The sequence below is a fragment of the Pan troglodytes genome, chromosome 12 (assembly GCF_028858775.2).
Source record: "Pan troglodytes isolate AG18354 chromosome 12, NHGRI_mPanTro3-v2.0_pri, whole genome shotgun sequence".
NCBI lineage: Eukaryota > Metazoa > Chordata > Mammalia > Primates > Hominidae > Pan > Pan troglodytes.
The window spans coordinates 51,592,912-51,614,694 of NC_072410.2; the positions used below are offsets into that span (position 1 = coordinate 51,592,912).

At 41.2% G+C, this 21,783-nt stretch overlaps 2 protein-coding genes across 3 annotated transcripts in view; one reads left to right on the forward strand and one right to left on the reverse strand.

Annotated features, from left to right (window-relative positions):
* On the reverse strand, positions 1–19,823 carry MPHOSPH10 (M-phase phosphoprotein 10). The gene is made up of 11 exons (XM_515539.6): positions 19,353–19,823; positions 16,532–17,210; positions 16,000–16,157; positions 15,308–15,479; positions 11,469–11,610; positions 10,238–10,305; positions 8,731–8,868; positions 5,569–5,679; positions 1,993–2,100; positions 646–876; positions 1–236 (listed from the first exon to the last, which is right to left on the reverse strand). Exons 1-11 carry the CDS (start codon positions 19,439–19,441, stop codon positions 87–89), a joined length of 2,046 nt encoding a protein of 681 aa, XP_515539.3. The 5' UTR covers positions 19,442–19,823; the 3' UTR covers positions 1–86.
* Positions 19,820–21,783, forward strand: part of MCEE (methylmalonyl-CoA epimerase) — a 20,577-nt gene continuing 18,613 nt past the window's right edge. For both annotated transcript variants that reach the window (XM_515538.9, XM_009442640.3), the window contains exon 1: positions 19,820–19,927. In XM_515538.9, the coding sequence (XP_515538.1) occupies positions 19,888–19,927 (40 nt within the window). In that variant the 5' untranslated portion in view covers positions 19,820–19,887. The remainder of the gene's footprint in view (positions 19,928–21,783) is intronic.

Consider the following 21,783-nt stretch of genomic DNA (forward strand, 5'->3'; position numbering starts at 1 on the left):
GAAGGTTCTCAAGAATTTTATTATAAAACAGAACAATGACACAATATAAGCTTACACATTAATATTTACATTATATTCAAAATATATTACAGCTTTAATTTATGAACAGAAATATCCTGTCTTTTCTTCTTTTTCTTTTCTGTTTTCTTTGCATCATTGATTTGCATTTTTACTTGATCTTGTAATTTAGAAAAGAATGCTTGAGAGGACTTTAAGGCCTTGTCTTTACCTTCATCCTGCAGTTAAAAACACATGCTTATGCTGTAAAATGTACTTATAAGTGAAAAAAGCCAAAAATAGTACATCACCATTACAACAATGTATGCAACCATAAATATGAAAAAGGACTAGAATTACAGAAAACTGTATCAGTTAGCATAGAGGTATTCTACACTGCTACAATGTTCTTATAATCTAAGAGAGAAAGGAGTGGAAGACAAGCTGCTGCCAGGACCCAGGTTATTGTGAAGACCCTACATGAAAAATTCTAGAACATTAAAGGTTGCGATTCCAGCCAGTCAGCATCATGCATCTCTATCCTGCAGGTGGGCTGTCGGCTGGCTCAGACATTCCAGTCACCCAGCACTTGCTATCCACTTGCCCCACAAAGGTCCCCTTGAGCAGTTTTCTTTCCCTTGTCCTTACCTTTATGAAGGAAGCTTTGCCAGTTTTGGTCAGCTGTTTTAACTTCTCCGAAGCTACTGTTTTGCTGTATTTCCCTGCTTGATCTACACTGCTCTTTTCAAGCAGTTTTCTCCGCTTCTCCTTCTCTTTTATTTTCATACGCTTTTGATATTTCTTTTTCCTTCGCTCTCGTTTCTTGTCTGTAGCTGTTTTTTCAGCAGCTGTTTTTATATCTCCAGCTTTATTTTTCTCCTATTAAAAAAATAACCACCAACATATTCGTTCATCAAGTTTAACAACTAGGACACTGGAATGGAAGAAACTGCAGGGTAGCCAGCAAGCAGGCTGTGCATCTGTGGCCAAATGCATGAAGATGCAGAGCAATCCCCACCTGCATTCCAATGAGCGTTGGTAACTCAGCTCTTTAAAACCTGAAATGCATTCTTTGACAGGCACAGACTCTTATAGTGACGGTTCAGTTCCCAAACTAATTCACAAGAAGGCAACATGGAGAGTTGGGTTCTCAACCTAACAGCACAAGAGGAGCCAGCCCTCCACAGCATTTAGATTCCAATGGGCTTCAGGGACATGCCAGAGGCAGCCTCAGCTCTGAGCTGCTAATGACAGCAACCGGACTGAGGCCAGAGGGCAGAGACCAAGGAACAGAGGAAGGGAAGGGAAACATCTCTCTAGTGAGGATCAATTCTATCTCTTTTCTCCTCAGCTGCCAGCCTATCCTGCCAGGGCTGTCACCTGCACTGAGGTGGCAGAGGCTCAGACAGAAGGGGTGAGTGTAGGTGTAGCAAATCAAGTGAGGAGGGAAAAAGAAGGCCCTGCTGCTAAGCCAGCCAGGAAGATGAGCACCTGGCAGAAACCATTATTACTGTGTAAGGCATAAGCTTCAATGTTCACATGGCAGGGATTGCTGCATTTGATATATCTAGCCTCTTCTGATAACCAAATCCTCGATTCTAGATTCAGATTCCATTACTAATTAGCATTACATGAATAAAATAAGGGGGAAATGCTGACACTAAACTATTGCTAGTATATATGCAATGCAAGCCATTTGTTTTCAACTTAACATCACTGCTAGTATTCGGATTGGATTATAACAAGATATTGATACTAGCTATTTTAAAACTGCTCTTACAGTAACTCTCAAACCTGTACCTCATAATAAAGCCAGAATATAGGAGACTGGTATTTGAATATTATAACATTACTAGTTTGCTTATACTTAGAAACTGCTGAGATACATTGGAATAAGAACTACAAGTGCAAGGCAAATGACGTCAAATAAATGGAGTCTGGCTATGATCAACTAACTTGTATCAGACATTTAAGGTTTCAACATTGGCTTCTTACCTTGATCTCCTCTGGGGCCAGGAGAGCTGCATCACTAACACTCACTGGGGCTACTTCCTCCATGGTTATGGCTGGCAGATTTGACACAACTTTAATCTCTGGTACAGGCTAGAAAAGAGATAATACATTCAATGGGAAGCCAGAAGGGACTCTAACACAAAATGTGTGAACTGTGAACCTATTAACTTAAAGTATAATATATAAAATACTTTATGGAGATTATCTTTTTTTCACTTGCTTGAAAGTCAGCAAACCTAATGGAGACTATTTAAAATGTTAGATATGGTGACGGCCAAAGTCCTAAGTGGACTGGCATGACGGCAGTGCTGAGGGGCAGCACTGCTTCAGGATCCCAGAGACCTGGGTATTTTAGGGTTTTCTGTCTCAAAACCATTCCAACAGCATGTATTTCTTTTTTTTTTTTTTTCTTTTGAGACAGAGCCTTGCTCTGTTGCCCAGGCTGGAGTGCACTGGCGCTATCTCGGCTCACTGCAAGCTCCCTCTTCCGGGTTCACGCCATTCTCCTGCCTCAGCCTCTAGAGTAGCTGGGACTACAGGTGCCTGCCATCACACCTGGCTAATTTTTTGTATTTTTAGTAGAGATGGGGTTTCACCGTGTTAGCCAGGATGATCTGGATCTCCTGACCTTGTGATCTGCCCGCCTCGGCCTCCCAAAGTGCTGGGATTACAGGCATGAGCCACCACACCCGGCATTTTCTACATTTTTACATAACATTTCTGCCATCTTCAAACATCAGTTCTTCCATCTCTTCCTCAACTATTCCTATCTACCATGCATGTGGACATTCTCAAACAACCATTAATGCTGTTTGGTAAGATTTACTGATTTCTATTAATATTATCTTGACTTTGCTTACAGAAAAAAAAGCTAGCTCTAAGAAGTATATAGAAAAAGATGCAAGGAAAGATGTTTATGGGAACAAGAGTCAAAAATAGACTACTGATAAATTTCCTCATCTTTCAACTACTGAAAACATCTCTATAAACAAATATGAAATAATACTGAAAAACTAAAACAGTATCAAAATAAATCAAAGCTATCAATTACAAAAAGGGGGAAAGAATGCAATGTTAATTGAAGGACCATCTGCTTCAGATTTTTGTCTTTTTTTGAAAGAACTACCCAAGAAATCCAGTAATTAAAACAGGTTTCATACTGATCCTGCAACTAAAATGGTGACTATATATTGCAGTCACATTAGCATTCTTTCTTCCTTATCACCATCCTGTCCATGGAGTTATTTGCTCAAGGAAACTTCACAAAGAACAAAAACAAGCCATAAACACAATAGGATCCTGGATTCTAAGTGAGAGAAAAATGAGAGTGTGAAAGAAATCATTTCTTCCACCGGACCACTGTTCAACTGTTATTAAAAACACTGTGTTCCATTCTAGCGTTTAAAGAGAAATATGGAGAAAAAGAAGACAGTCCAAAAAGCCACAAAATGCTGGGCACGGTAACTCACGCCCGTAATCCCAGCACTTTGGGAGGCCAAGGCAGGCAGATCATTTGAGGTCAGGAGTTTGAGACCAGCCTGGCTAACATGGTGAAACCCCGTCTCTACTAAAAATACAAAAAAATTAGCCAGCCATGGTGGTGCATGCCTGTAGTCCCAGCTACTCGGGAGGCCGAGGCAGGAGAATCGCTTAAACTTGGGAGGCAGAGGTTGCAGTGAGCCAAGATCATGCCACTACACTCCAGCCTGGGCAACAGAGTGAGATTCTGTCTCAAAAAAAAAAAAAAAAAAAAAAAGCCACAAAAAATAACGGCTGTGATTAGTAAATGGAGTCTACAGAGATGGTGTGAAATACCAACCTGAACATGAAAAAAGTAGTACCAAGGGGAACCTACACTAGCAATTCTACATTTCTTAAGGGAAAAAAGACAGGCTTTTCATTTGGGCACATAGACACATATACATTCACTTCTCCTTCACTTCCCAGTATTCCAAGGAATGTCTAAAGGCTTCCATGTGTTAGATCCTAGCTAGTGCGAGGAACAGAGTGGAACAGCAGATGCATTTCGTGCTGCCTGAAGACAAGTAGAGAGCAATGAACAACTAGCGAATGACTGCAAATGTGCGATGCAGCTATGAGGAAAAGGAGCCAAGTGGTGAGACATGCAGCAAGGTGGGAAGGGGAGTCTACCCTAGGTAAGGAGCCAAGGAACATCTGCAAGGAGGGGAAGGCGTCTGGCCTGGGCAATAAGAAGGAGCCAGCCATGCCAAAAAGGAAGTGCAGCCTACTGGGCCAGGGGAAGAGCACAGTGAGAAAGCGCAAGGGACTTGGCCTGCTCAAGGAATCAGAAGATCAGTGGGGGTGGGGGTAGCAAGCCAAGGGAGACCAAAGGGGTGGGAAGAGCCAGATCACACAGGTAAGGCCCAGAAAGGCCCACGTCCTTCATCTCAGTAAGACCTGCTGGACAAGAGGAGTTGAGAAATTCCACTCATCTCTTCACCTGTTTATTTTACACAGCCCATAGCAGGGACTTTGGGAATCTAAAGATGGTTCCTGCCATCAAGAACTTACTTGCATGTAATTACAACTGGATTAAAAGCATACATATATACCAAAAAAAACAAAAAAAAACAACAACAAAAAACCAACCAGGTTAAAAAAGCTTACTGTCTGAGAAGATAAAATATTTGCATGGGAATCACCTAGCCATCAACTAATAATAAAGGATCTTGGAGATTAGCTCTTCGGTACAAATGAAACGTAAAGCGACTGCCTGTATCATAAAGCTAGTTAGGAGCAGAACTCAGCTCAGGTTCTGACTTCTAGACTAGTCTTTAATTCATGACATTCCATTTCAGACAACAACACAGGCACCAAAGGGCAACAGGTGAACAAGTACCAAAGGATGGTACAAGCATGTTTTATGGGTTCACAGAAGCTGGTAAGCAGGAGATGAGGCTCCAAGGAATAGACAGGTAGAGCCAAGTCTGGGTGACAGACAGACAGGGGAGGAGCATTTGAGAGGGCTGGGCCTGGTGAAGGAACATCATGCGGAGACAGCTGGGCCCAGAGTTAGTTCTCACTCTCCCACCTCCTAAACCTTGGTTTTCTCCCCTGTGAAATGGAAACTATAGTACCTGCCTTAGTGTTGTGTGCATTAAGTGTTAGTGTATGTAAAGAACCTAATATGACACAAAGCAGATACTCCATAAATGCTGGTATAGATATCCATACATCTCCAAACCCATTATACAATGAAAATGCAACAGAAGACTGAGAGGGTAGGGAAAGGAGGAGTCCCTGTGGCTACGGCTGAGGGTCTTTTAAAGTGTGAGGTAAGTTAAAACAGTAAGAGGCAGTACTAGCACGATGCCTGACCATGCCCAGCCCCAGCTGGCAGGGGCTCACTGAAGATCTGGGTAGAGCCAGAACTGTCATGGGACCAGAAGTGAGCTTTCCTCATGGAGACCCTGCCTGGAATTTACAGCAAACTACAAGTTTGTATCCTGAAACAAAATAAAGAGCTAGTCTCACAAAGGATCAAAGCTATGAAGGTCACCCTGCTCTAGCTACACACTGAACTGTTAACACACTTACCGGTTTAGGGATAAAGTGGAAGTTTGAGAGGGCATCCAATTTTAAGAAGAGGGAATCCATCATCTTCTGAATTTCTACATGTTCTGGATTTTCTTCTTCTGCTGTTTTTTGCTTAGGAAATAAGTTCAACAATGTCAAACTAAGCGACTTGATATATATCACAGGACAAAACACTAAAGGTCAATGAGGGTATTTCTAACTTCTCATCACTAAAGCTTCAGCTACAAAGAAACATTCCAAAAGCAAAATTAAAAGCAGCAGTACCATGAGGGTTCCAGCACCTACCAGAGATGTGATGTGCATTTTAGGAGCTACAGTAACCATTACCTCTAATATTCAGAACTTAAAAATTTAATTACCTTGGTATTTACTTCTGTCAAAAACTAAGCTGTTCCTAAGATGGCTACAGTTGTTTTTAAAAGGAAAATAGCAAGTGATAACAAGTGTTGGCAAGGATGGAGAAACTGGAACCCTTGTGCATTGTTGATAGGTAGGAATGTAAAATGATGCGGCCACAGTGGCAACAAGCTTGGCAGGTCTTCAAAAAGCTACACAGAGAATTACCATCTGACCCAGCAATGCCACTCCTAGGTGTACAACCAGGAGAATTAAAAATAGATACTCAAACAAATACATGTACATGGCACTATTAGCAGTCAAAAGGTGGAAACAGCCTGAATGTCCACCAGTGGATAAGCAGATAAACTATGGTACCTACACACAACGGAATACCGTGTAACCATAAAAGAGAAATGAAGCACTGACAAATGCCAGTCTTGAAAACACAACACTAACTGAAAGAGGTCAGAAATGGAAGGCCACATATGGTATGGTTCCATTTATATCAAATACTCAAAATAGGCCAATCCACAGATAGGATGCAGACTGGGGTTTGTTGGGGCTGGGGCAAGTGAGGAAAGGGTAGCAACTGCTTAATGCGTATGGGGCTTTATTGTGGGCTGATAAAAATGTTTTAGAACTAGAGAGAGCTAGTAGTTACATAACACTGTCCTAAATGCTCCCAATTTGTTCACTAAGTGGTTCATTTTATGTTATATAAATCTCACATCAATTAAAAAGAAAAAAAACGGCCCAGCATGGTGGCTGGCTGGGCGCGGTGGCTCATGCTTGTAATCCCAGCACTTTGGGAGGCCGAGGCGGGAGGATCACGAGGTCAGGAGATCGAGACCATCCTGGCTAACATAATGAAACCCTGTCTCTACTAAAATACAAAAAATTAGATGGGCTTGGTGGCATGTGCCTGTTACTCAGGAGGCTGAGGCAGGGGAATTGCTTGGACCCGGGAGGCAGAGGTTGCAGTGAGCTTAGATCACGCCACTGCACTCCAGCCTGGCAACCGAGCAAGACTCCGTCTCAAAAAAAAAAAAAGAAAAAAAAGAAGTAAAGTGTTAATATAGACTTCATAAAATTATCCAAATACCCATTTGGATGGTAGGGACTTTTTTGTTCTTTTATTTACATGTAATGTGTTAAAGATTTATTCTCACAAATCACATTGAAAAAACTGACAGAAATTTTAATTCTACTGAAGAGAAAAAGAAAATTTCATGCTTCTCTCTCTGTCCCCTTTGGCCCCAAATGCTTATTCTAAATGCCTAAGAGGGCTTTTTGTTTGTTTGTTATTAAGACATGAAAAAAAGAAACCCACCAGAACTAGGAAACGATAGGCTCTTTGCCTCCTAATCCTGATGACAGAGATGCATTCAGGTCTGTTTCCAATGTCCATCATCAGCACCCACCTTCCAGCCACAGTCAGGCATCACGCTACTACTGCTTACTATTTTAACTTACCTCACACTTTAAAAAATCCTAAACATGTCCTTTCACCTCATTCTAGGTAACAATATCTGTAAAATCAAATATGTAGCTATATATTGGCTATACAGCATTTTTCTGAGCCACATTACATACACAAATGTGAGTAAAGGGTCCTACATGTGCTGTTTACCATCATTTCACTTCTAGAACTAGCCTAGCTACTAGAACTCCAAGTCCATCCTCAAAAGCTTCTGAACTGGCTGTTGACTTCTAAGAGAGAAATGAAACTAACATTTAGAGCTGGCATAAGCTATTGCATTACCTATCTAATTTTTAATTCTCGTGGTCACCAAATACCTTCTGTATCTACCCAATCTCCTCAAAGATTCAAATGAAACTGTACACATCCTCCTTCAGCTACCACCTTGGATTGCAAGGCAGCCAGGAAGAATTTTAATTCAAATCTTTTCAGTTCTTCAGTTTCACAGTGGCATCAGGGCAATTTGCTGTTGCTGAGGGGCATTCATTAACAAAATCTGGTGGGAATCGTAAATGGCTTTTGCAGAAGAAAAATGCCATCTGATCCCTAAGTACCCACATTCCCAATAAATCAAATGTGAAGGAATAATTTGATTATTATATCAGCATATAATATTCCTAGGAATAGGACCTTGTCCTATTATTTAACCAGAGATTTCTTCCTTCCTTTCTTTCTTTTTTTGAGATGGAGTCTCACTCTGTCGCCCAGGCTGGAGAGCAGTGGCGCGATCTGGGCTCACTGCAACCTCCACTTCCCTGGTTCAAGCAATTCCCCTGCCTTGGCCTCCCGAGTAACTAGGATTACAGGCACATGCCACCATGCCCGTCTAATTTTTGCGTATTTTTAGTAGAGATGGGGTTTCACTATGTTGGCCAGGCAGGTCTAAAACTCCTGACCTCAAGCAATCCGCCCGCCTCAGCCTCCCAAAGTGCTGGGATTACAGATGTGAGCCACCATACCCAGCCCAGAGATTCTAGTTAAGTGAAAGAAAAAACAGACCTAAAAATCAGAATGAATTCATAATCATGTAAAATATATCAGTTACTTCAAAATATCAATGAGAAATGCTTTTAAAGTTGTAGCACCACCATAATTGCTAGAAAGTTAATGAGTTGTAAAAGTATCAGGTGACCAAAGTCTAATTGCAAAGCAACCCCCCTCAACCCCTCACATCCAGCGGGAATATTAGAACCCTTCTATTCCTAGCATGCTCTGTCTCATACTTACATGAGGTAGCCAAAGAGCTCAAGATTTCTGTTTCACGATTTCAACAGTCACAAAAAGCCTAGTTCTCTACTTCTATTTCTTTAATAATAATGGCTTGGCCTTACAGGCTTCCTCACCTGGTTGAGTTTGATGTACTCCTGTTCATAAATTTCAGCAAGGCTCAATTTACTCTTCTCATGGTCTAAGGTTAAACGCTTTTTATATTCATATGCATCCTCTTTAGGTTTTTCTTTACGTACTACATCATCCCAAGCCTGAAACATAAAGTGCAGGTAGAACATAACAAAACCTACAATTTATTTCTAGGTTCACTTAAGAATCTTCCTCTGGAATATTATTATAATAAATATTATCAATATATTAATAAATTATCATTAATATATTAATAGTAAATTATATCATTGTTATAATAAATATTTATTATTACTTATTACAGAGTAAGCAAATTATAGCAAAAAGAAAATTTTCAACTCCTGAAATAACTATTCAAGTCACAAAGAATAAACATTAGGAAAGCAAAGAAACCATTACTCAAATATCTTTTTCTGTTTTAAATGAGTCTTCCTACCTGGTTACCAACTTTAATTCCACATTTCCCCATCACAGTTTGTTTAAAAGTCAAGCCTTGAGTTAGTTTATCATGTTTCATTTCAAATTTTAAGATGTTCTGCACATGATACTCACCCTTTAAACCCTTTCTATTTTAGACCCACAAGTGTAGGCAAACATTATACACATGTTATAAGGCCATCTCTTACTGTACATGCCATATATCTAAGTTTTATTCTAAGTTTACAAAATCAGATCAATTCTTCAACAAAAACCACTAGGTTTTTAACATTTGAAAAAAATACACCATTGAGAAATGGTTTTAAAATTGTAGTACTACCACAATGCTAGGGTTTGAATGTCCCCTCCAAAACTCATGTGGAAACTTAATCCTTGATGTGGCAACACTCAGATGTGAGGCCTTCTAGGACGTGACTGGATCACCAGGGTTTTGCCCTCATGAATGGCAGTTGCATTTATGGATTAATGGGTTATCATCAGTGGGGGAATGGTGGCTCTTAAGAAGAGCAAGAGACACCTGAGCCAGCATCTTAGCATGCTCAGCCCTTTCACCATGTGATGCCCTGCACCACCTTGGGACTCTGCAGAATCCCCACTGGTAAGAAGGCCCCTCGACCTTGGACTTCTCAGCCTCCATAACTGTATTCCTTTTAAGTTACCCAGCTTCAGATATTCTGTTATAAGTAACAGAAAAAAGACTAAGACATATATACTGAATAATTTACCACACCAGATACTGTGCCTAAGCCAAGGGTTCTGGGTGCAACCATCACAGGTCAGCCACCAGCTTCACTGAGCACCGCCCAAAAGGTCAGCAAGACTCACGAGAAAGGGTAATGGCTTCTTGCTCCTCTCAGGCACAATACTCGTCTTTCCTGGGTACTACTGAAGAGCAGTACCTCACACAACAAAAGCTGACTAGGTAGCCTAGATTTAAGGTTTGTGAACACTAAGTGAAAATAAAAAGCAATAGTCCTACTCTCAAAGTACTCTCGCATTATTTCTAAAAATTTCGGTGACATTTTGATTAAGTTAAATTTAATTCTTACTGACCTGATCTCTTATCCTCTGTTTAATGATATCTTCCAGTTGAAGGGTGGTTTCCTCTGTAATCACAGGTGCTAAAGGATATACAACGTTTATTCATTAGGTAGATATCCACTAGACCACTGATTCAGTGCAGTCCTTGGACCCACAGCATCAGCAACACGTGGGAACTTGTTAGAAATGCAAATTCCTGGGCCACCCCCATACTTCCTGAATCAGAAAGTGGGGAAGAGGGACAGCTATCTGTGCTTTAACAAGCCTTGTGATGCTCCCTGAAGTTTGAAAACCACAAAACTAGGATACATATGGTAGTAAGTGCTAATACTTTACCCAAGGTACCCAGGGACTCTTCCCCTCTTTTCCATTCTCTCTTCCATTGAAATAAAAGGAAAACTCATTTTGATGTAATGGGTACAAGAAAGAAGTCAATGAGATGACCACAGTTTCAGGTTGAAGTTCAAAATTTAATCAGTGGACCATGACAGGATGCAAGCCTTCAAAACAGATTACTACAAGAAAGCTGATTACAAACTATACATTAGGTATCATTAGCGTATTGTTAAATTTTTTGGGTGGATTAATGGTACTGTGATTACATAGGAGAATGTCCTAGTTCTTAGAAGATATCTGCAAAAGTACTTAAAAGTGAAGTGCCATGAGATTGGCAACTTACTTAAAAAAAGGGCACATATACAATCTTACATATGCTAGGGAGAGAAAGCAAATATAACAAAATGGTAACTGGTGAATCCAATTGAATAGCATATAGGTGTTCACTGCAGTATTTTTTCAACTCTTCTGTGTTTATAAGTTGATTTTTTCTTTTTTGACAGAGTGTCGCTCTGTTGCCCAGGCTGCCCACGCTGGAGCACAGTGGCACAACCTTGGCTCACTGCAACCTCCCCTTTCTGGGTTCAAGCGATTCTCCTGCCTCAGCCTCCCAAGTAGATGGGATTCTGAAATCTGCCACCATATCTGGCTGATTTTTGTATTTTTAGTAGAGACGGGGTTTCACCATGTTGGCCAGGCTGGTCTCAAACTCCTGACCTCAGGTGATCCGTCTGCCTCGGCCTCCCAAAGTGCCGGGATTACAGGTGTGAGCTACCATGCCAAGCCATGTGTTTACAAGTTTTTAAAATAAAAAGTTGAGGGAAAAGAAACATCACCCCAAATCTTTGTATGAAATGGAACCATGGAAAAAGCACAGACATGAAAACTACAGAAGAGGGCACCATACCCATCCGGACAGCATGGTCAAAGTGTAGGGTCTCCTCCAGGAGGCTGTTCTCTGGCCTCTTCTGTGCTGTCACTTCCCCCTGAAGCTGCCACGGCTTTTTTTCTAACAACTCTTTTTCTAAAGATGCAATTTTTTCATTCATCTAAGAAAGAGATAAAATAACTAGTATACATTTAGAAAATAAAATCTTATATTTGTGTAAAAGCAAAAAATAATTTAAAAAGTGGGAAAGCAAGAAACATACTGTTCTACAATTCTGTTCTTGCCATCTTTTTATTCTGTCGATGACTTCGTATTTCTGCTGCCTATGGTGGGGTGAGCTGCAAACAATTTCTTTTCCTGATTAATTTAAAATGCCATGTTTATAATATACTAAACGCCCCCAGAAGCTTTTGAGTTTGTTTCTGGGCTCTATTCTATTCAAGTGATCTATCTATTCGCAAATCAAGTAATTCTTTGATTAGAATATAAGTATCTGATGGAGTCTGACCCTTTTGACTGCAAACTCAAATTCTTACTCTAACTTCTTTTTTTTAAATTTTTTTGAAGCAGAGTCTCGCTCTGTCGCCTAGGCTGGAGTGCAATGGTGTGATCTCAGCTCACTGCAACCTCTGTCTCCTGAGCAATTCTCCTGCCTCAGCCTCCCGAGTAGCTGGAATTACAGGCATGTGCCACCACACCCGGCTAATTTTTGTATTTTTTAGTAGAGACGGGGTTTCACCAAGTGCTGGGATTACAGGCATGAGCCACCATGCCTGGCCATTATCTCTAACTTTTAAAAGACAACAATGATGACTTCAGTGTATAAAATGCCAGCCTTTTCAGCTACCTTACAGAATTCTCTTATTTTCCTAATATCAATTCAGTTTATCCATTCGGTTTCCTCTCCAAATACCAACACTTTCATTTTTCACTCTTAGTGGAATATAAATACATCTGCAGTATTCCTAATCTTTTTTTTTTTTTTTTTTTTTGAGACAGTCTCGCTCAGTTGCCTAGGCTGGAGAGCAGTTGCGTGATCTCAGCTCACTGCAACCTCCACCTCCTAGGTTCAAGCAATCCTCTTACCTCGGACTCCCAAATAACTGGGACCACAGGCGCGTGCAACCACGCCTGACTAATTTTTGTATTTTTTGTAGAGACGAGGTCTTACCATGTTGCCCAGGCTGGTCTCGAACTCCTGAGCTCAAGCAATCCTCCTGCCTTGGTCTCCCAAAGTGTTGGGATTACAGGCATGAGCCACCGCACCTGGCAGTTTTCCTCATCTCTTATCTTTATCTTTTGTAGTTACACTGGCCTATGCATTTAAAAGAATGTTAATCAACAGTGGTAATTGTAATACTGGACATCTTGTCTTATTCCTGATCTTAAAGGGATGTTTCTAGAATTTCACGCATCATGCATGATGGCAGTTTTTGGCTTAAATGTATTTATATTCCACTAGGAGTGAAAAAAAAATTAGAAATGAATATTGAATTTTATCAAATGTCTTTCTGACATATATGGAGGTGACTATATGTTTTTTCTCCTTAATGTCTTGCAGTCAGGAATCATACTAGATTTTCTAATACTGATTCAAGAGAATAAGGTTCATGCAGTTGTGTGGCATAATTTTTCCACTGTGCTGTAGGATTTTTGCATCACTGTTCATGAATGAGACTGTGCTCTGTGTATGTATGTGTGTGTGTGTGTGTGTGTGTGTGTGTGTGTGCGCGTGTGTGCGTTTTAATGCTACCTCTGTCAGGTTTGGGTTTTCATGACCTAACAGTTTCAAAAAAAAAAAGGTTGAAAGTTCTACTTTATTCTTTATATGTGGAAATTGAAATAAATTATTTGTGATTTATTGAAACTTAACTTGAAGGTCTGATGTAATTTCACAATAAAACCAAACCTTTCTTTCTTTATTTGTTGGGGGAGGGCGGGAGGAGTGGGGTGGAAGGATACTAACTCATTGATATTTTATAATGGTGCTTTTTTTCCCTTAGAATTTCTCTATCTTCTGGGGACAATCTGACAACCATGGATTTAATTCAGATTCTTAGATTTTAAAAACAATTCTTTTGATATTCTTGGTATCTTTTATTCTCTGCCTGTTCTCTTTTTTTTTTTTAATTTTTTCAGATAGTCTCTAGCTCTGTTGCCCAGGCTAGAGTGCTGTGGTGCAATCATAGCTCACTGCAGCCTTGAACTCCTGGACTCAAGAGATCCTCCCCCATCAGCCTCTCGAGTAGCAAAGACTATAGGCACACACTACCATTCCCAGCTAATTTTTTTAATCTTTAGTGGAGATGGGCTTTTGCCCTGTTGCCCAGGTTGGTCTCAAATTCCTGGGCTCCAAACAATCCTCCCTCCTCAGCCTCCCAAAGTGCAGGTGTGAGGTGTGCCTGGCCCTATTCTCATTTTTATTGTGATAAAAATTTTAAGGTAAATAAATGATAGAGCCAAATTATTAGAGCCAGACTACATCTACAAAAATTTAATGAAATTTCACTTGTCTGAAATCATGACACAAAGAAACAATTTTTACCAACTTTGAAAAATATGTTTGTGATGGTATAAATTAAAATTCTGACTATTTGGCACTCACAAAAATCTGTGGAGCACCTTAAAGACATAGGTGGTATCCGCCGGGCGCAGTGGCTCATGCCTGTAATCCCAGCACTTTGGGAGGCCGAGGTGGGTGGATCACCTGAGGTCAGGAGTTTCAGACCAGCCTGGCCAACATGGTGAAACCCCGACTCTACTAAAAATACAAAAAAAATTAGTTGGGCGTGGTGGCGGGCACCTGTAATCCCAACTACTCAGGAGGCTGAGGCAGGAAAATTGATTGAACCTGGGAGGTGGAGGTTGCAGTGAGCTACGATCACGCCACTGCACTCCAGCCTGGGTGACAAGAGTGAAACTCCGTCTCAAAAAAAAAGAAAAAGAAAAAAAAGAAAAAGAAAAGACATATGTGGTATCCTCCAAAACAGTCGAAACAGTTAAGATGCTCACAGGACAGCTTTATCAGGAGAGACATGCTATACATATAAAGATATTAGGGACAGAGAAAAAAAAAAATTATCTTTAAAAATTTTTTTATTTTTGAGACAGAGTCACACTCTGTCGCCCAGGCTGGAGTCCAGTGACACCATCTCGGCTCACTGCAACCTCCGCCTCCTGGGTTCAAGGGATTCTCCTGCCTCAGCCTCCTGATTAGCTGGGATTACAGGTGCCCACCACCACACCTGGCTACTTTTTTTTTTTTTTTTTAGTAGAGATGGGGTTTTACCATGTTAGCCAGGCTGGTCTCGAACTCCTGACCTGAAGTGATCCACCTGCCTCAGCCCCGCAAAGTGCTGGGATTACAGGCATGAGCCACCACGCCCAGCAGAAGCAACTATTTTACTCACAGGCCCCAAACTGAAATGCAGGCACTGATTTTGCAAATCAGATGCTTTCCATATGGCAAGATTTTTGGTTTTTTGTTTTAAGACAAGGTCTTGCTCTGCCGCCCAGGCTAGAGAGCAGTGATGCAATCTTAGCTCACCGCAGCATCAACCTCCTAGGCTCAAGTGATCCTCCCACCTCAGACACCAGAGTAGCTGGACTACAGGCACACATCACCATGCCCAGCTAATTTTTGTATTTTTGGTAGAGACAAGGTCTCACTATGTTGCCTAGGCTGGTTCTGAACTCCTGAGCTCAAGCGATCCTCTTGCTTTGGACTACCAAAGTGTTAGGATTACAGGCGTGAGCCACTCCACCTGGCCAAGATATTTGTTTTCAAAGGATGGTTAATAGTTTTCAAAGGATGGTTAATATCAAGTATATTAAAAATTCCTTAAATTACTAATTACCTTTTCCTGTCTTTTTTCAAAGGAGGATTTAACTTCATCAGAATTTTTCTTTACATTTAAAACACCTGTATCTTCAGTTTCCTTGTCATCTGGTAAAGCAAAGGTCACTCTTTTCAAGCTTTCTTTATGTTGTTTATTGTCTTCATTTTCTTGAAGGTCATCATCTTCATCCCTACAATACCAAAACTCTTATAAAAAGAAATATACTACTTTCCATTAGAAAAACAAAAGGAAACAAATTTTCCCTTAATAAAGTTCTTATTTTATATACCTAATGCAACCAAATACTCAGAACTTCCAAAATCATTCAGTTATTAAGGAACAAAAGGTATTATTTAGGTAAAACGCTATGTAAGAATCAGAACAAAAAGTGTCCAACATATAGAAAATAAATTATTCATCAATCTATAATACAAATCTCTTATCTCACAAAAATAACAGGATTTTATTGACACAAAACCAAATCAAAGTTCCTGGTAAGGAAGGTTTGATTGCTACTACCAGAGATATTTTTCTTCATTAAGTGATCTCTAATGTCCCTTTACAGTCAGAGACTTTCCTCTGGCTATCTTGAGAATATCTGATATTAGAGAATACAACTTGCTAAGACAAACACATTTGATAACTACGAGTACACATACATGATTGGGCAATTCCAGCTTACAATGTAAAGGATGGTTCAAAATACTCACGTTTCCGAAATACTTAGTTCTTCTGCTGCTTCTTCAGCAATTTCATCATCTTCTTTGTTTGAATCCAGCTCATCATCATGAACATTTGTTATGTCTTCATCACTTTCAACTGGATCAAAAAAATCTTTGTATTTCAGATTTCTGGAACTTTTACCTGACTAAAATAAAAAGATTTTAAAAACTATTAATTAGGGATAGAAAAATATATTAACACATGCATATAGATTTGCATGTATATTGTATGTATATATTACTTTCTGACTTAATAACACTACAAGCTAATAACTAATAACTAAACTAATAACTAAATAATTATTAGGTGAAAATGGCAACTAATAACACTACCACAAAATTATAAGACCAACTGGAACATAAATCGAATGGAAGTACAGATTCATTCATAACTGATAAGATAGAGCACAATATTTCTTATCACTAAATCTTTTAACTACAATTAAAGCTCTCCTAGAAAAACAGAAGAAAAGCTAATTTGAGGAGGAGGAAAGTGCTCTCTCCTCTCTCAAAACTTTACCTTAAGTTTTTTACTTCCAAACAGTCCCCCTTCATCTTCATCAGAATCAATATCTTCAAAAAAATCAATATCTTCCTCCTCCTCATCATTATCATCTTTTCGTTCCTCTTCTTTTTCTATGTTTTCTAAATAGGCCTCCATTTCAGAGAGTTTGAAGAATTTATCATCTACTATGGACTTTTCTCTTGGTTTTCCATGTCCTTTGTTTTGCACCTTGCTCTGTTGTTCCCATTTGCTGATATCAAAGTCAAGGTCAGAATCCTCATCACTGAAAACGGGGCTTTTCCTCAGATCAGATTTGCTTGAGTTTTCAGCTCTCTCACCCATTTCAGGATCATCATTACCCATGTCGGACACTTCCTCCTCCTCTAAATCTTCTAGGTCCTCCTCGTCATCAGCCTCTATCTCTGAACCATCCTCTTCACGTTCCTGTTCTTCACTCTCTGGGAGAAGACTGATATCTTCATCATTAATTGTTTCACTAACTGCATTCTCAAAGTATTGTAAAATTGGTTCATTTTGCAATTCCAGTTGTTGCCAAATCTGCTCATCATCAAAATTTGCTATCACAAGTTTTTGCAAGGGGCTTCCATGGATCCTACCATTCTCTAATATTTTATTAAAGTCATAAAGCACTTTTGTTAAAGAAGTGAACTTTGATGCCAATCCCTCTTGAATCCTATTGGGAGGAATTAAGTGAGATTTAGAATTATAGGTAATAATTTCACAGCACTCTTAATAAAAATAAAAAAAACCCAACTCTTTTGTAAAATAAAATTTGAATGAAGTATAAGTATAGATTCTGGCCCCCAACAACATATAAGCTGATGAGCTACACTGATATATAAAACCTGTCAACCAAGTATCTGTGAATCGGCTGTATAGATTTTAGGCAGGAAAACCATTACAAATCTATTTGCTTGGAGATATATAGTGAATTAACCTTAAATTATCAATTCTGCTAAATTATATACCACTCCATTCATTCATTCACTTATTCATTCAATGATCAACATTTGCTTTGGCTACAGTGGTCAAGGAAAACCTCTCTTAGATGTCACATCTGAGAGGAAACCTACAGATAAGGAGATAGTCTTATAAAGGTTGGGAAACACGTATTCCAGGCAGAAGAAATCCTCTAAGATGCAAATCCTCTAGAGGTGAGCTTGAGGAACAAAAAGGTGAGCATGGCTAGAGTGTGAAGGAGGCAGAGGGTGGAGCTGGAGAGACTGAAGGGAGCCAAATTATGCATGGTTCAGGAGTAAGAATTTGTCATTTAAAGTGTAAAGAGAAAACATTTTAAGCAGAGGGATGAAATGATGATTTACACGAAGGAAGGAGAAAGGGAGGAGGGAGGAGGAGGAAAGTACAGTGATTAGAAGGTTGATGCAGCATTCCAGCGAAAGGATAATGGTGATTTAGACTGGAGTTAGAGCAGTGAATATGCTGAGTATAGTTTGGAGGTAGAACTGACAGGATTGCTAAAGAATTAGATATAGAATAGAGAAAAATGAAGACATTAAAGTAGCAGCCTAGTTTTATGTTTGAGTACCTGAAAAGACAGAAGTGCCATGTACTGAGATAGGGAAGGCTTGGGTGGTGGTGTTAGGCCTCTGAGCCGAAGCTCAGCCATTGTAACCCCTGTGACCTGCACATATATGTCCAGAAGGCCTGCAGGAGCCAAGAAGTCTGGGGCAGCCGAAAAACCACAAAAGAAATAAAACAGCCAGTTCCTGCCTTAATTGATTAACCAACATTACAACATTCCTCCATTGTGACTTGTCCCTGCCCTACCTTAACTGATCAATCGACCTTGTGACATTCTTCTTCTGGACAATAAGTCTTATGATCTCCCCACCATGTACCTTGTGACCCCCTCCTCCTCTGCTAATAGATAACCACCTTTTACTGTAATTTTCCATTACCTACCCAACTCCTATAAAGCAACCCCTTCCCCATTACCATTCGCTGACTCTCTTTTCGGACTCAGCCCACTTGCACCCAAGTGAATAAATAGCCTTGTTTCTCACACAAAGCCTGTTTTAGTGGTCTCTTCACACGGACGCGCTTGACAGGTGGAGCATGGGAAAAGGACTTCAGGGGATGGCAGAGTATAGGTGGGTAGAAACAACAATTCTATTAAACAGACACAACAGCTCTATTTTGGACGCAGTGAATTTGAGATGCTTGACAGTACCAAAATTTTAAAAATCGTTAAAAGTTGTACAGTGCGGATATCCCAGTTGCGTGCTACGGAATTCAAACTAAGCTCAGTCTGTAGTTGCTGTGAGCTGGGAACTCAGGGAAAGGTTGGGGTTTGAAACATAAATGAGTAATAATTTCATAGATCACATTTTAAATTCTTCGACAAAATACATATAAAACGCTTGTGTTGGGAAGAGACATGGAAGTTCTATTTCTGAAGAAGCTTAGTCATGGGGGGTGGACAGACAAGTGACAAGTTCGTACTTTCAATAAAGTATGCTAAGCGTTAAGTGCTTTGGGAGCACATAGGAGGAAGGAGAAACCAACAGGCTGTGTGTAGAGGGATGGGGGCGTAAGAAGCCCAAGGGAAGCTTCTAGGTGTTAATAATTGAGGTTACAGTGATTTCAATAACACTCAACTGAGAGATCCATCTATACAAATTTTAACAGTTTTTAAAATTTTGATAGCCTAGGAAAGCATAAACTCTGAAATTTGGGGAAAAGCGATTTTACGTTTCCCCTTAGCTTCCCCCAGCTCCACAGTTTGCCGGAGGCCTGCAACCCGCGTCCACGTGAGACCCCGCTCGCACCCCGAGCCCGGGATCTGCGCACTTACGTGAGGAAGCACTCGGGCCGACCCGTGGCTTTGCCGACTTCCGTCAGACACCGCTCCAGGGTCCGTCGACGCCAGACCTGCGGCGCCATGGCTGTCAGCAACTCCCGACACAATGCAGCATGCAAGGGAAGGGAGCCGCCCGGAAACCGCGCGGCAAAGATGCGCCCAGCGCAACTTGGATTTCAGAGCCGAAAGTTCCGCGGCGCACAGGTTCCGGACTCGCCCTCAGCCAGAGCCAATGGCAGCGCGAGCGCTTTCGCAGGAGGGTGGGAAACAAAAATCTCCATGGTCAGCCCAAACGCCTTTCAACTCTCTCCAAACTTCGTTTTGTATTTTTCAGGGGCCCACAAAGGGTGACCCGTCCTGGCCTTACGTTTCTGTTTTAGCTAAAGTAGGCGCGTTGTAGCAGGAAAGCAGCGACCTTCGCCACGCCCCTGACCTTTCTGTCCCCGCCCCCTCTGCCTCCCGCCCCGCCCTCTGCCGCGCGTCTCTCACCCTCCGTGGCTAGTCTGGACGTGGCGGGTTGCTTTCCAAAATGGCGCGGGTGCTGAAGGCTGCAGCCGCGAATGCCGTAGGTGAATACCGGGCACCGGCGACCTTCGCCATGGGACAGGGCGCGTGGGAACGGCGGTCGGGGGCGGAGGAGGCCTCGGCGTGGCCAAAGCACCTTGATCTAATGTCCTCCCCCGGGGGCGCGTTCCACAGCAGCTGCTGTCACTTAGGCAGAGGGTGCCTTCCAGAAGCGCCACCGCTTAGTAGCGGGGATTGCCTTGTGCATGAGTCCCATTTCCATCCGAGAGCTGTGCGCCTTGGGCTCTGCACCTTCCAGTATGTGGGCGGGAGAGTCGAGGGAACTTGCCCGGCAGGTCAGGCAGGGCAGGGACAGAAGTAAATAGAAGCGGATCGGTAAGTTATTTTACCGCGCACCAATAAAGAGACTGGGGAGAAACCAGAAAGGAGAGCACGTTCTGTAAAAACAACAACTACTAGTCGGCCGAACTCCAAGCGTGACCAGCTTTCTGTTGGGAACACTCAAAGGTCAGTGGTGTAAAGAATACAAAAGGAGTGGTTTTTCCACGTGCACTAATATATTTATCGCGTACACAGATAAAAGCATGTGGATTTGGAAACTTTCTTGAGTTCTCTCCCCCTTCATTTTTTAAAAAAATATGTACATAGAATCAGTTATGACAGAAATAACTGTAATAATTGTCACGTTTTCTGACTCACTTTCTCCTCTTTTTATCCTTTTTTTTTTTTCTCTTCCTCCTTTTATGAGAGGGCAAGTATTTCCCTTAATCTGAGATTCCCTGTTAGGAAGAAGGTGCCAAGTGGTAATGCCCCAGAGTTACTCCGGGACATTCGTGATAAATCCTTCTAGCACCAGAGCCCACATTCTTAACCGTAAGGCATACCTTCCTCTTAGGTGATACACAAGATAGGAATGTAAAACTATAAATAAATGAATATTTGGGAAAAGGCATTTTTATGTCTATTTTTAGAACTGCACACTTTAATGATTGACAGTTTGGGAAAAAGTATGACTTCCAACAGGTCATACACATACTGCAAGAACTCAATACAGATAAAGGTGCATGTTTGTTTTGTACTTACATACACATCTTGGCATAAAGGAAAAATGAAGACAGTGTATTCCAAAGATTGCCTTTGATTTGTCCTATTAAGATACTTGAAGCTTAATGTCTCCACTTGTGTGTGTGTGTGGTTGAATATACATAAAGTAAAATTTACCTTTTTTTTTTTTTTTTTGAGACAGAGTCTCACTCTGTTGCCCAGGCTGGAGTGCAGTGGCGTTAGCTCACTGCAACCTCTGCCTCCCAGGTTCAAGCCATTCTTCCGCCTCAGCCTCCCGAGTAGCTGGGATTACAGGCACCCGGCACCACGCCCGGCTAATTTTTTGCGTTTTTAGTGGAGACGAGATTTCACCATGTTGGCCAGGCTGGTTTGGAACTCCTGGCCTCAGGTGATCCGCCCACCTCGTCTTCCCAAAGTGCTGGGATTACAGGCGTGAGCCCGTCTCTACTAAAAATACAAAAATTAGCCGGGCGTGGTAGCACACGCCTGTAATCCCGGGTACTCGGGAGGCTGAGGCAGGATAATCGCTTGAACCCGGGAGGCGGAGGTTGGCGTGAGCCAAGATCGCGCCACTGCACTCCAGCCTGGGCAACCAAAGCGAAACTCCGTCTCAAAAAAAAAAAAAAAAAAAAAAAAAAAAAAAATTGCTTTTTAAGACTGAATAATATTCCATTGTGTGTGTATACCACATTTTGTTTATCCATTCGTCTCTTGATAGCCATTTGGGTTATCCCCACCTTTTGGCTATTGTAATACAGCTGTGAACGTGGGTGTACAAATACTTCTGAATTCCCGCTTCTTTGGGGGTGTGTATACTCATAAGTGGAATTGCTGG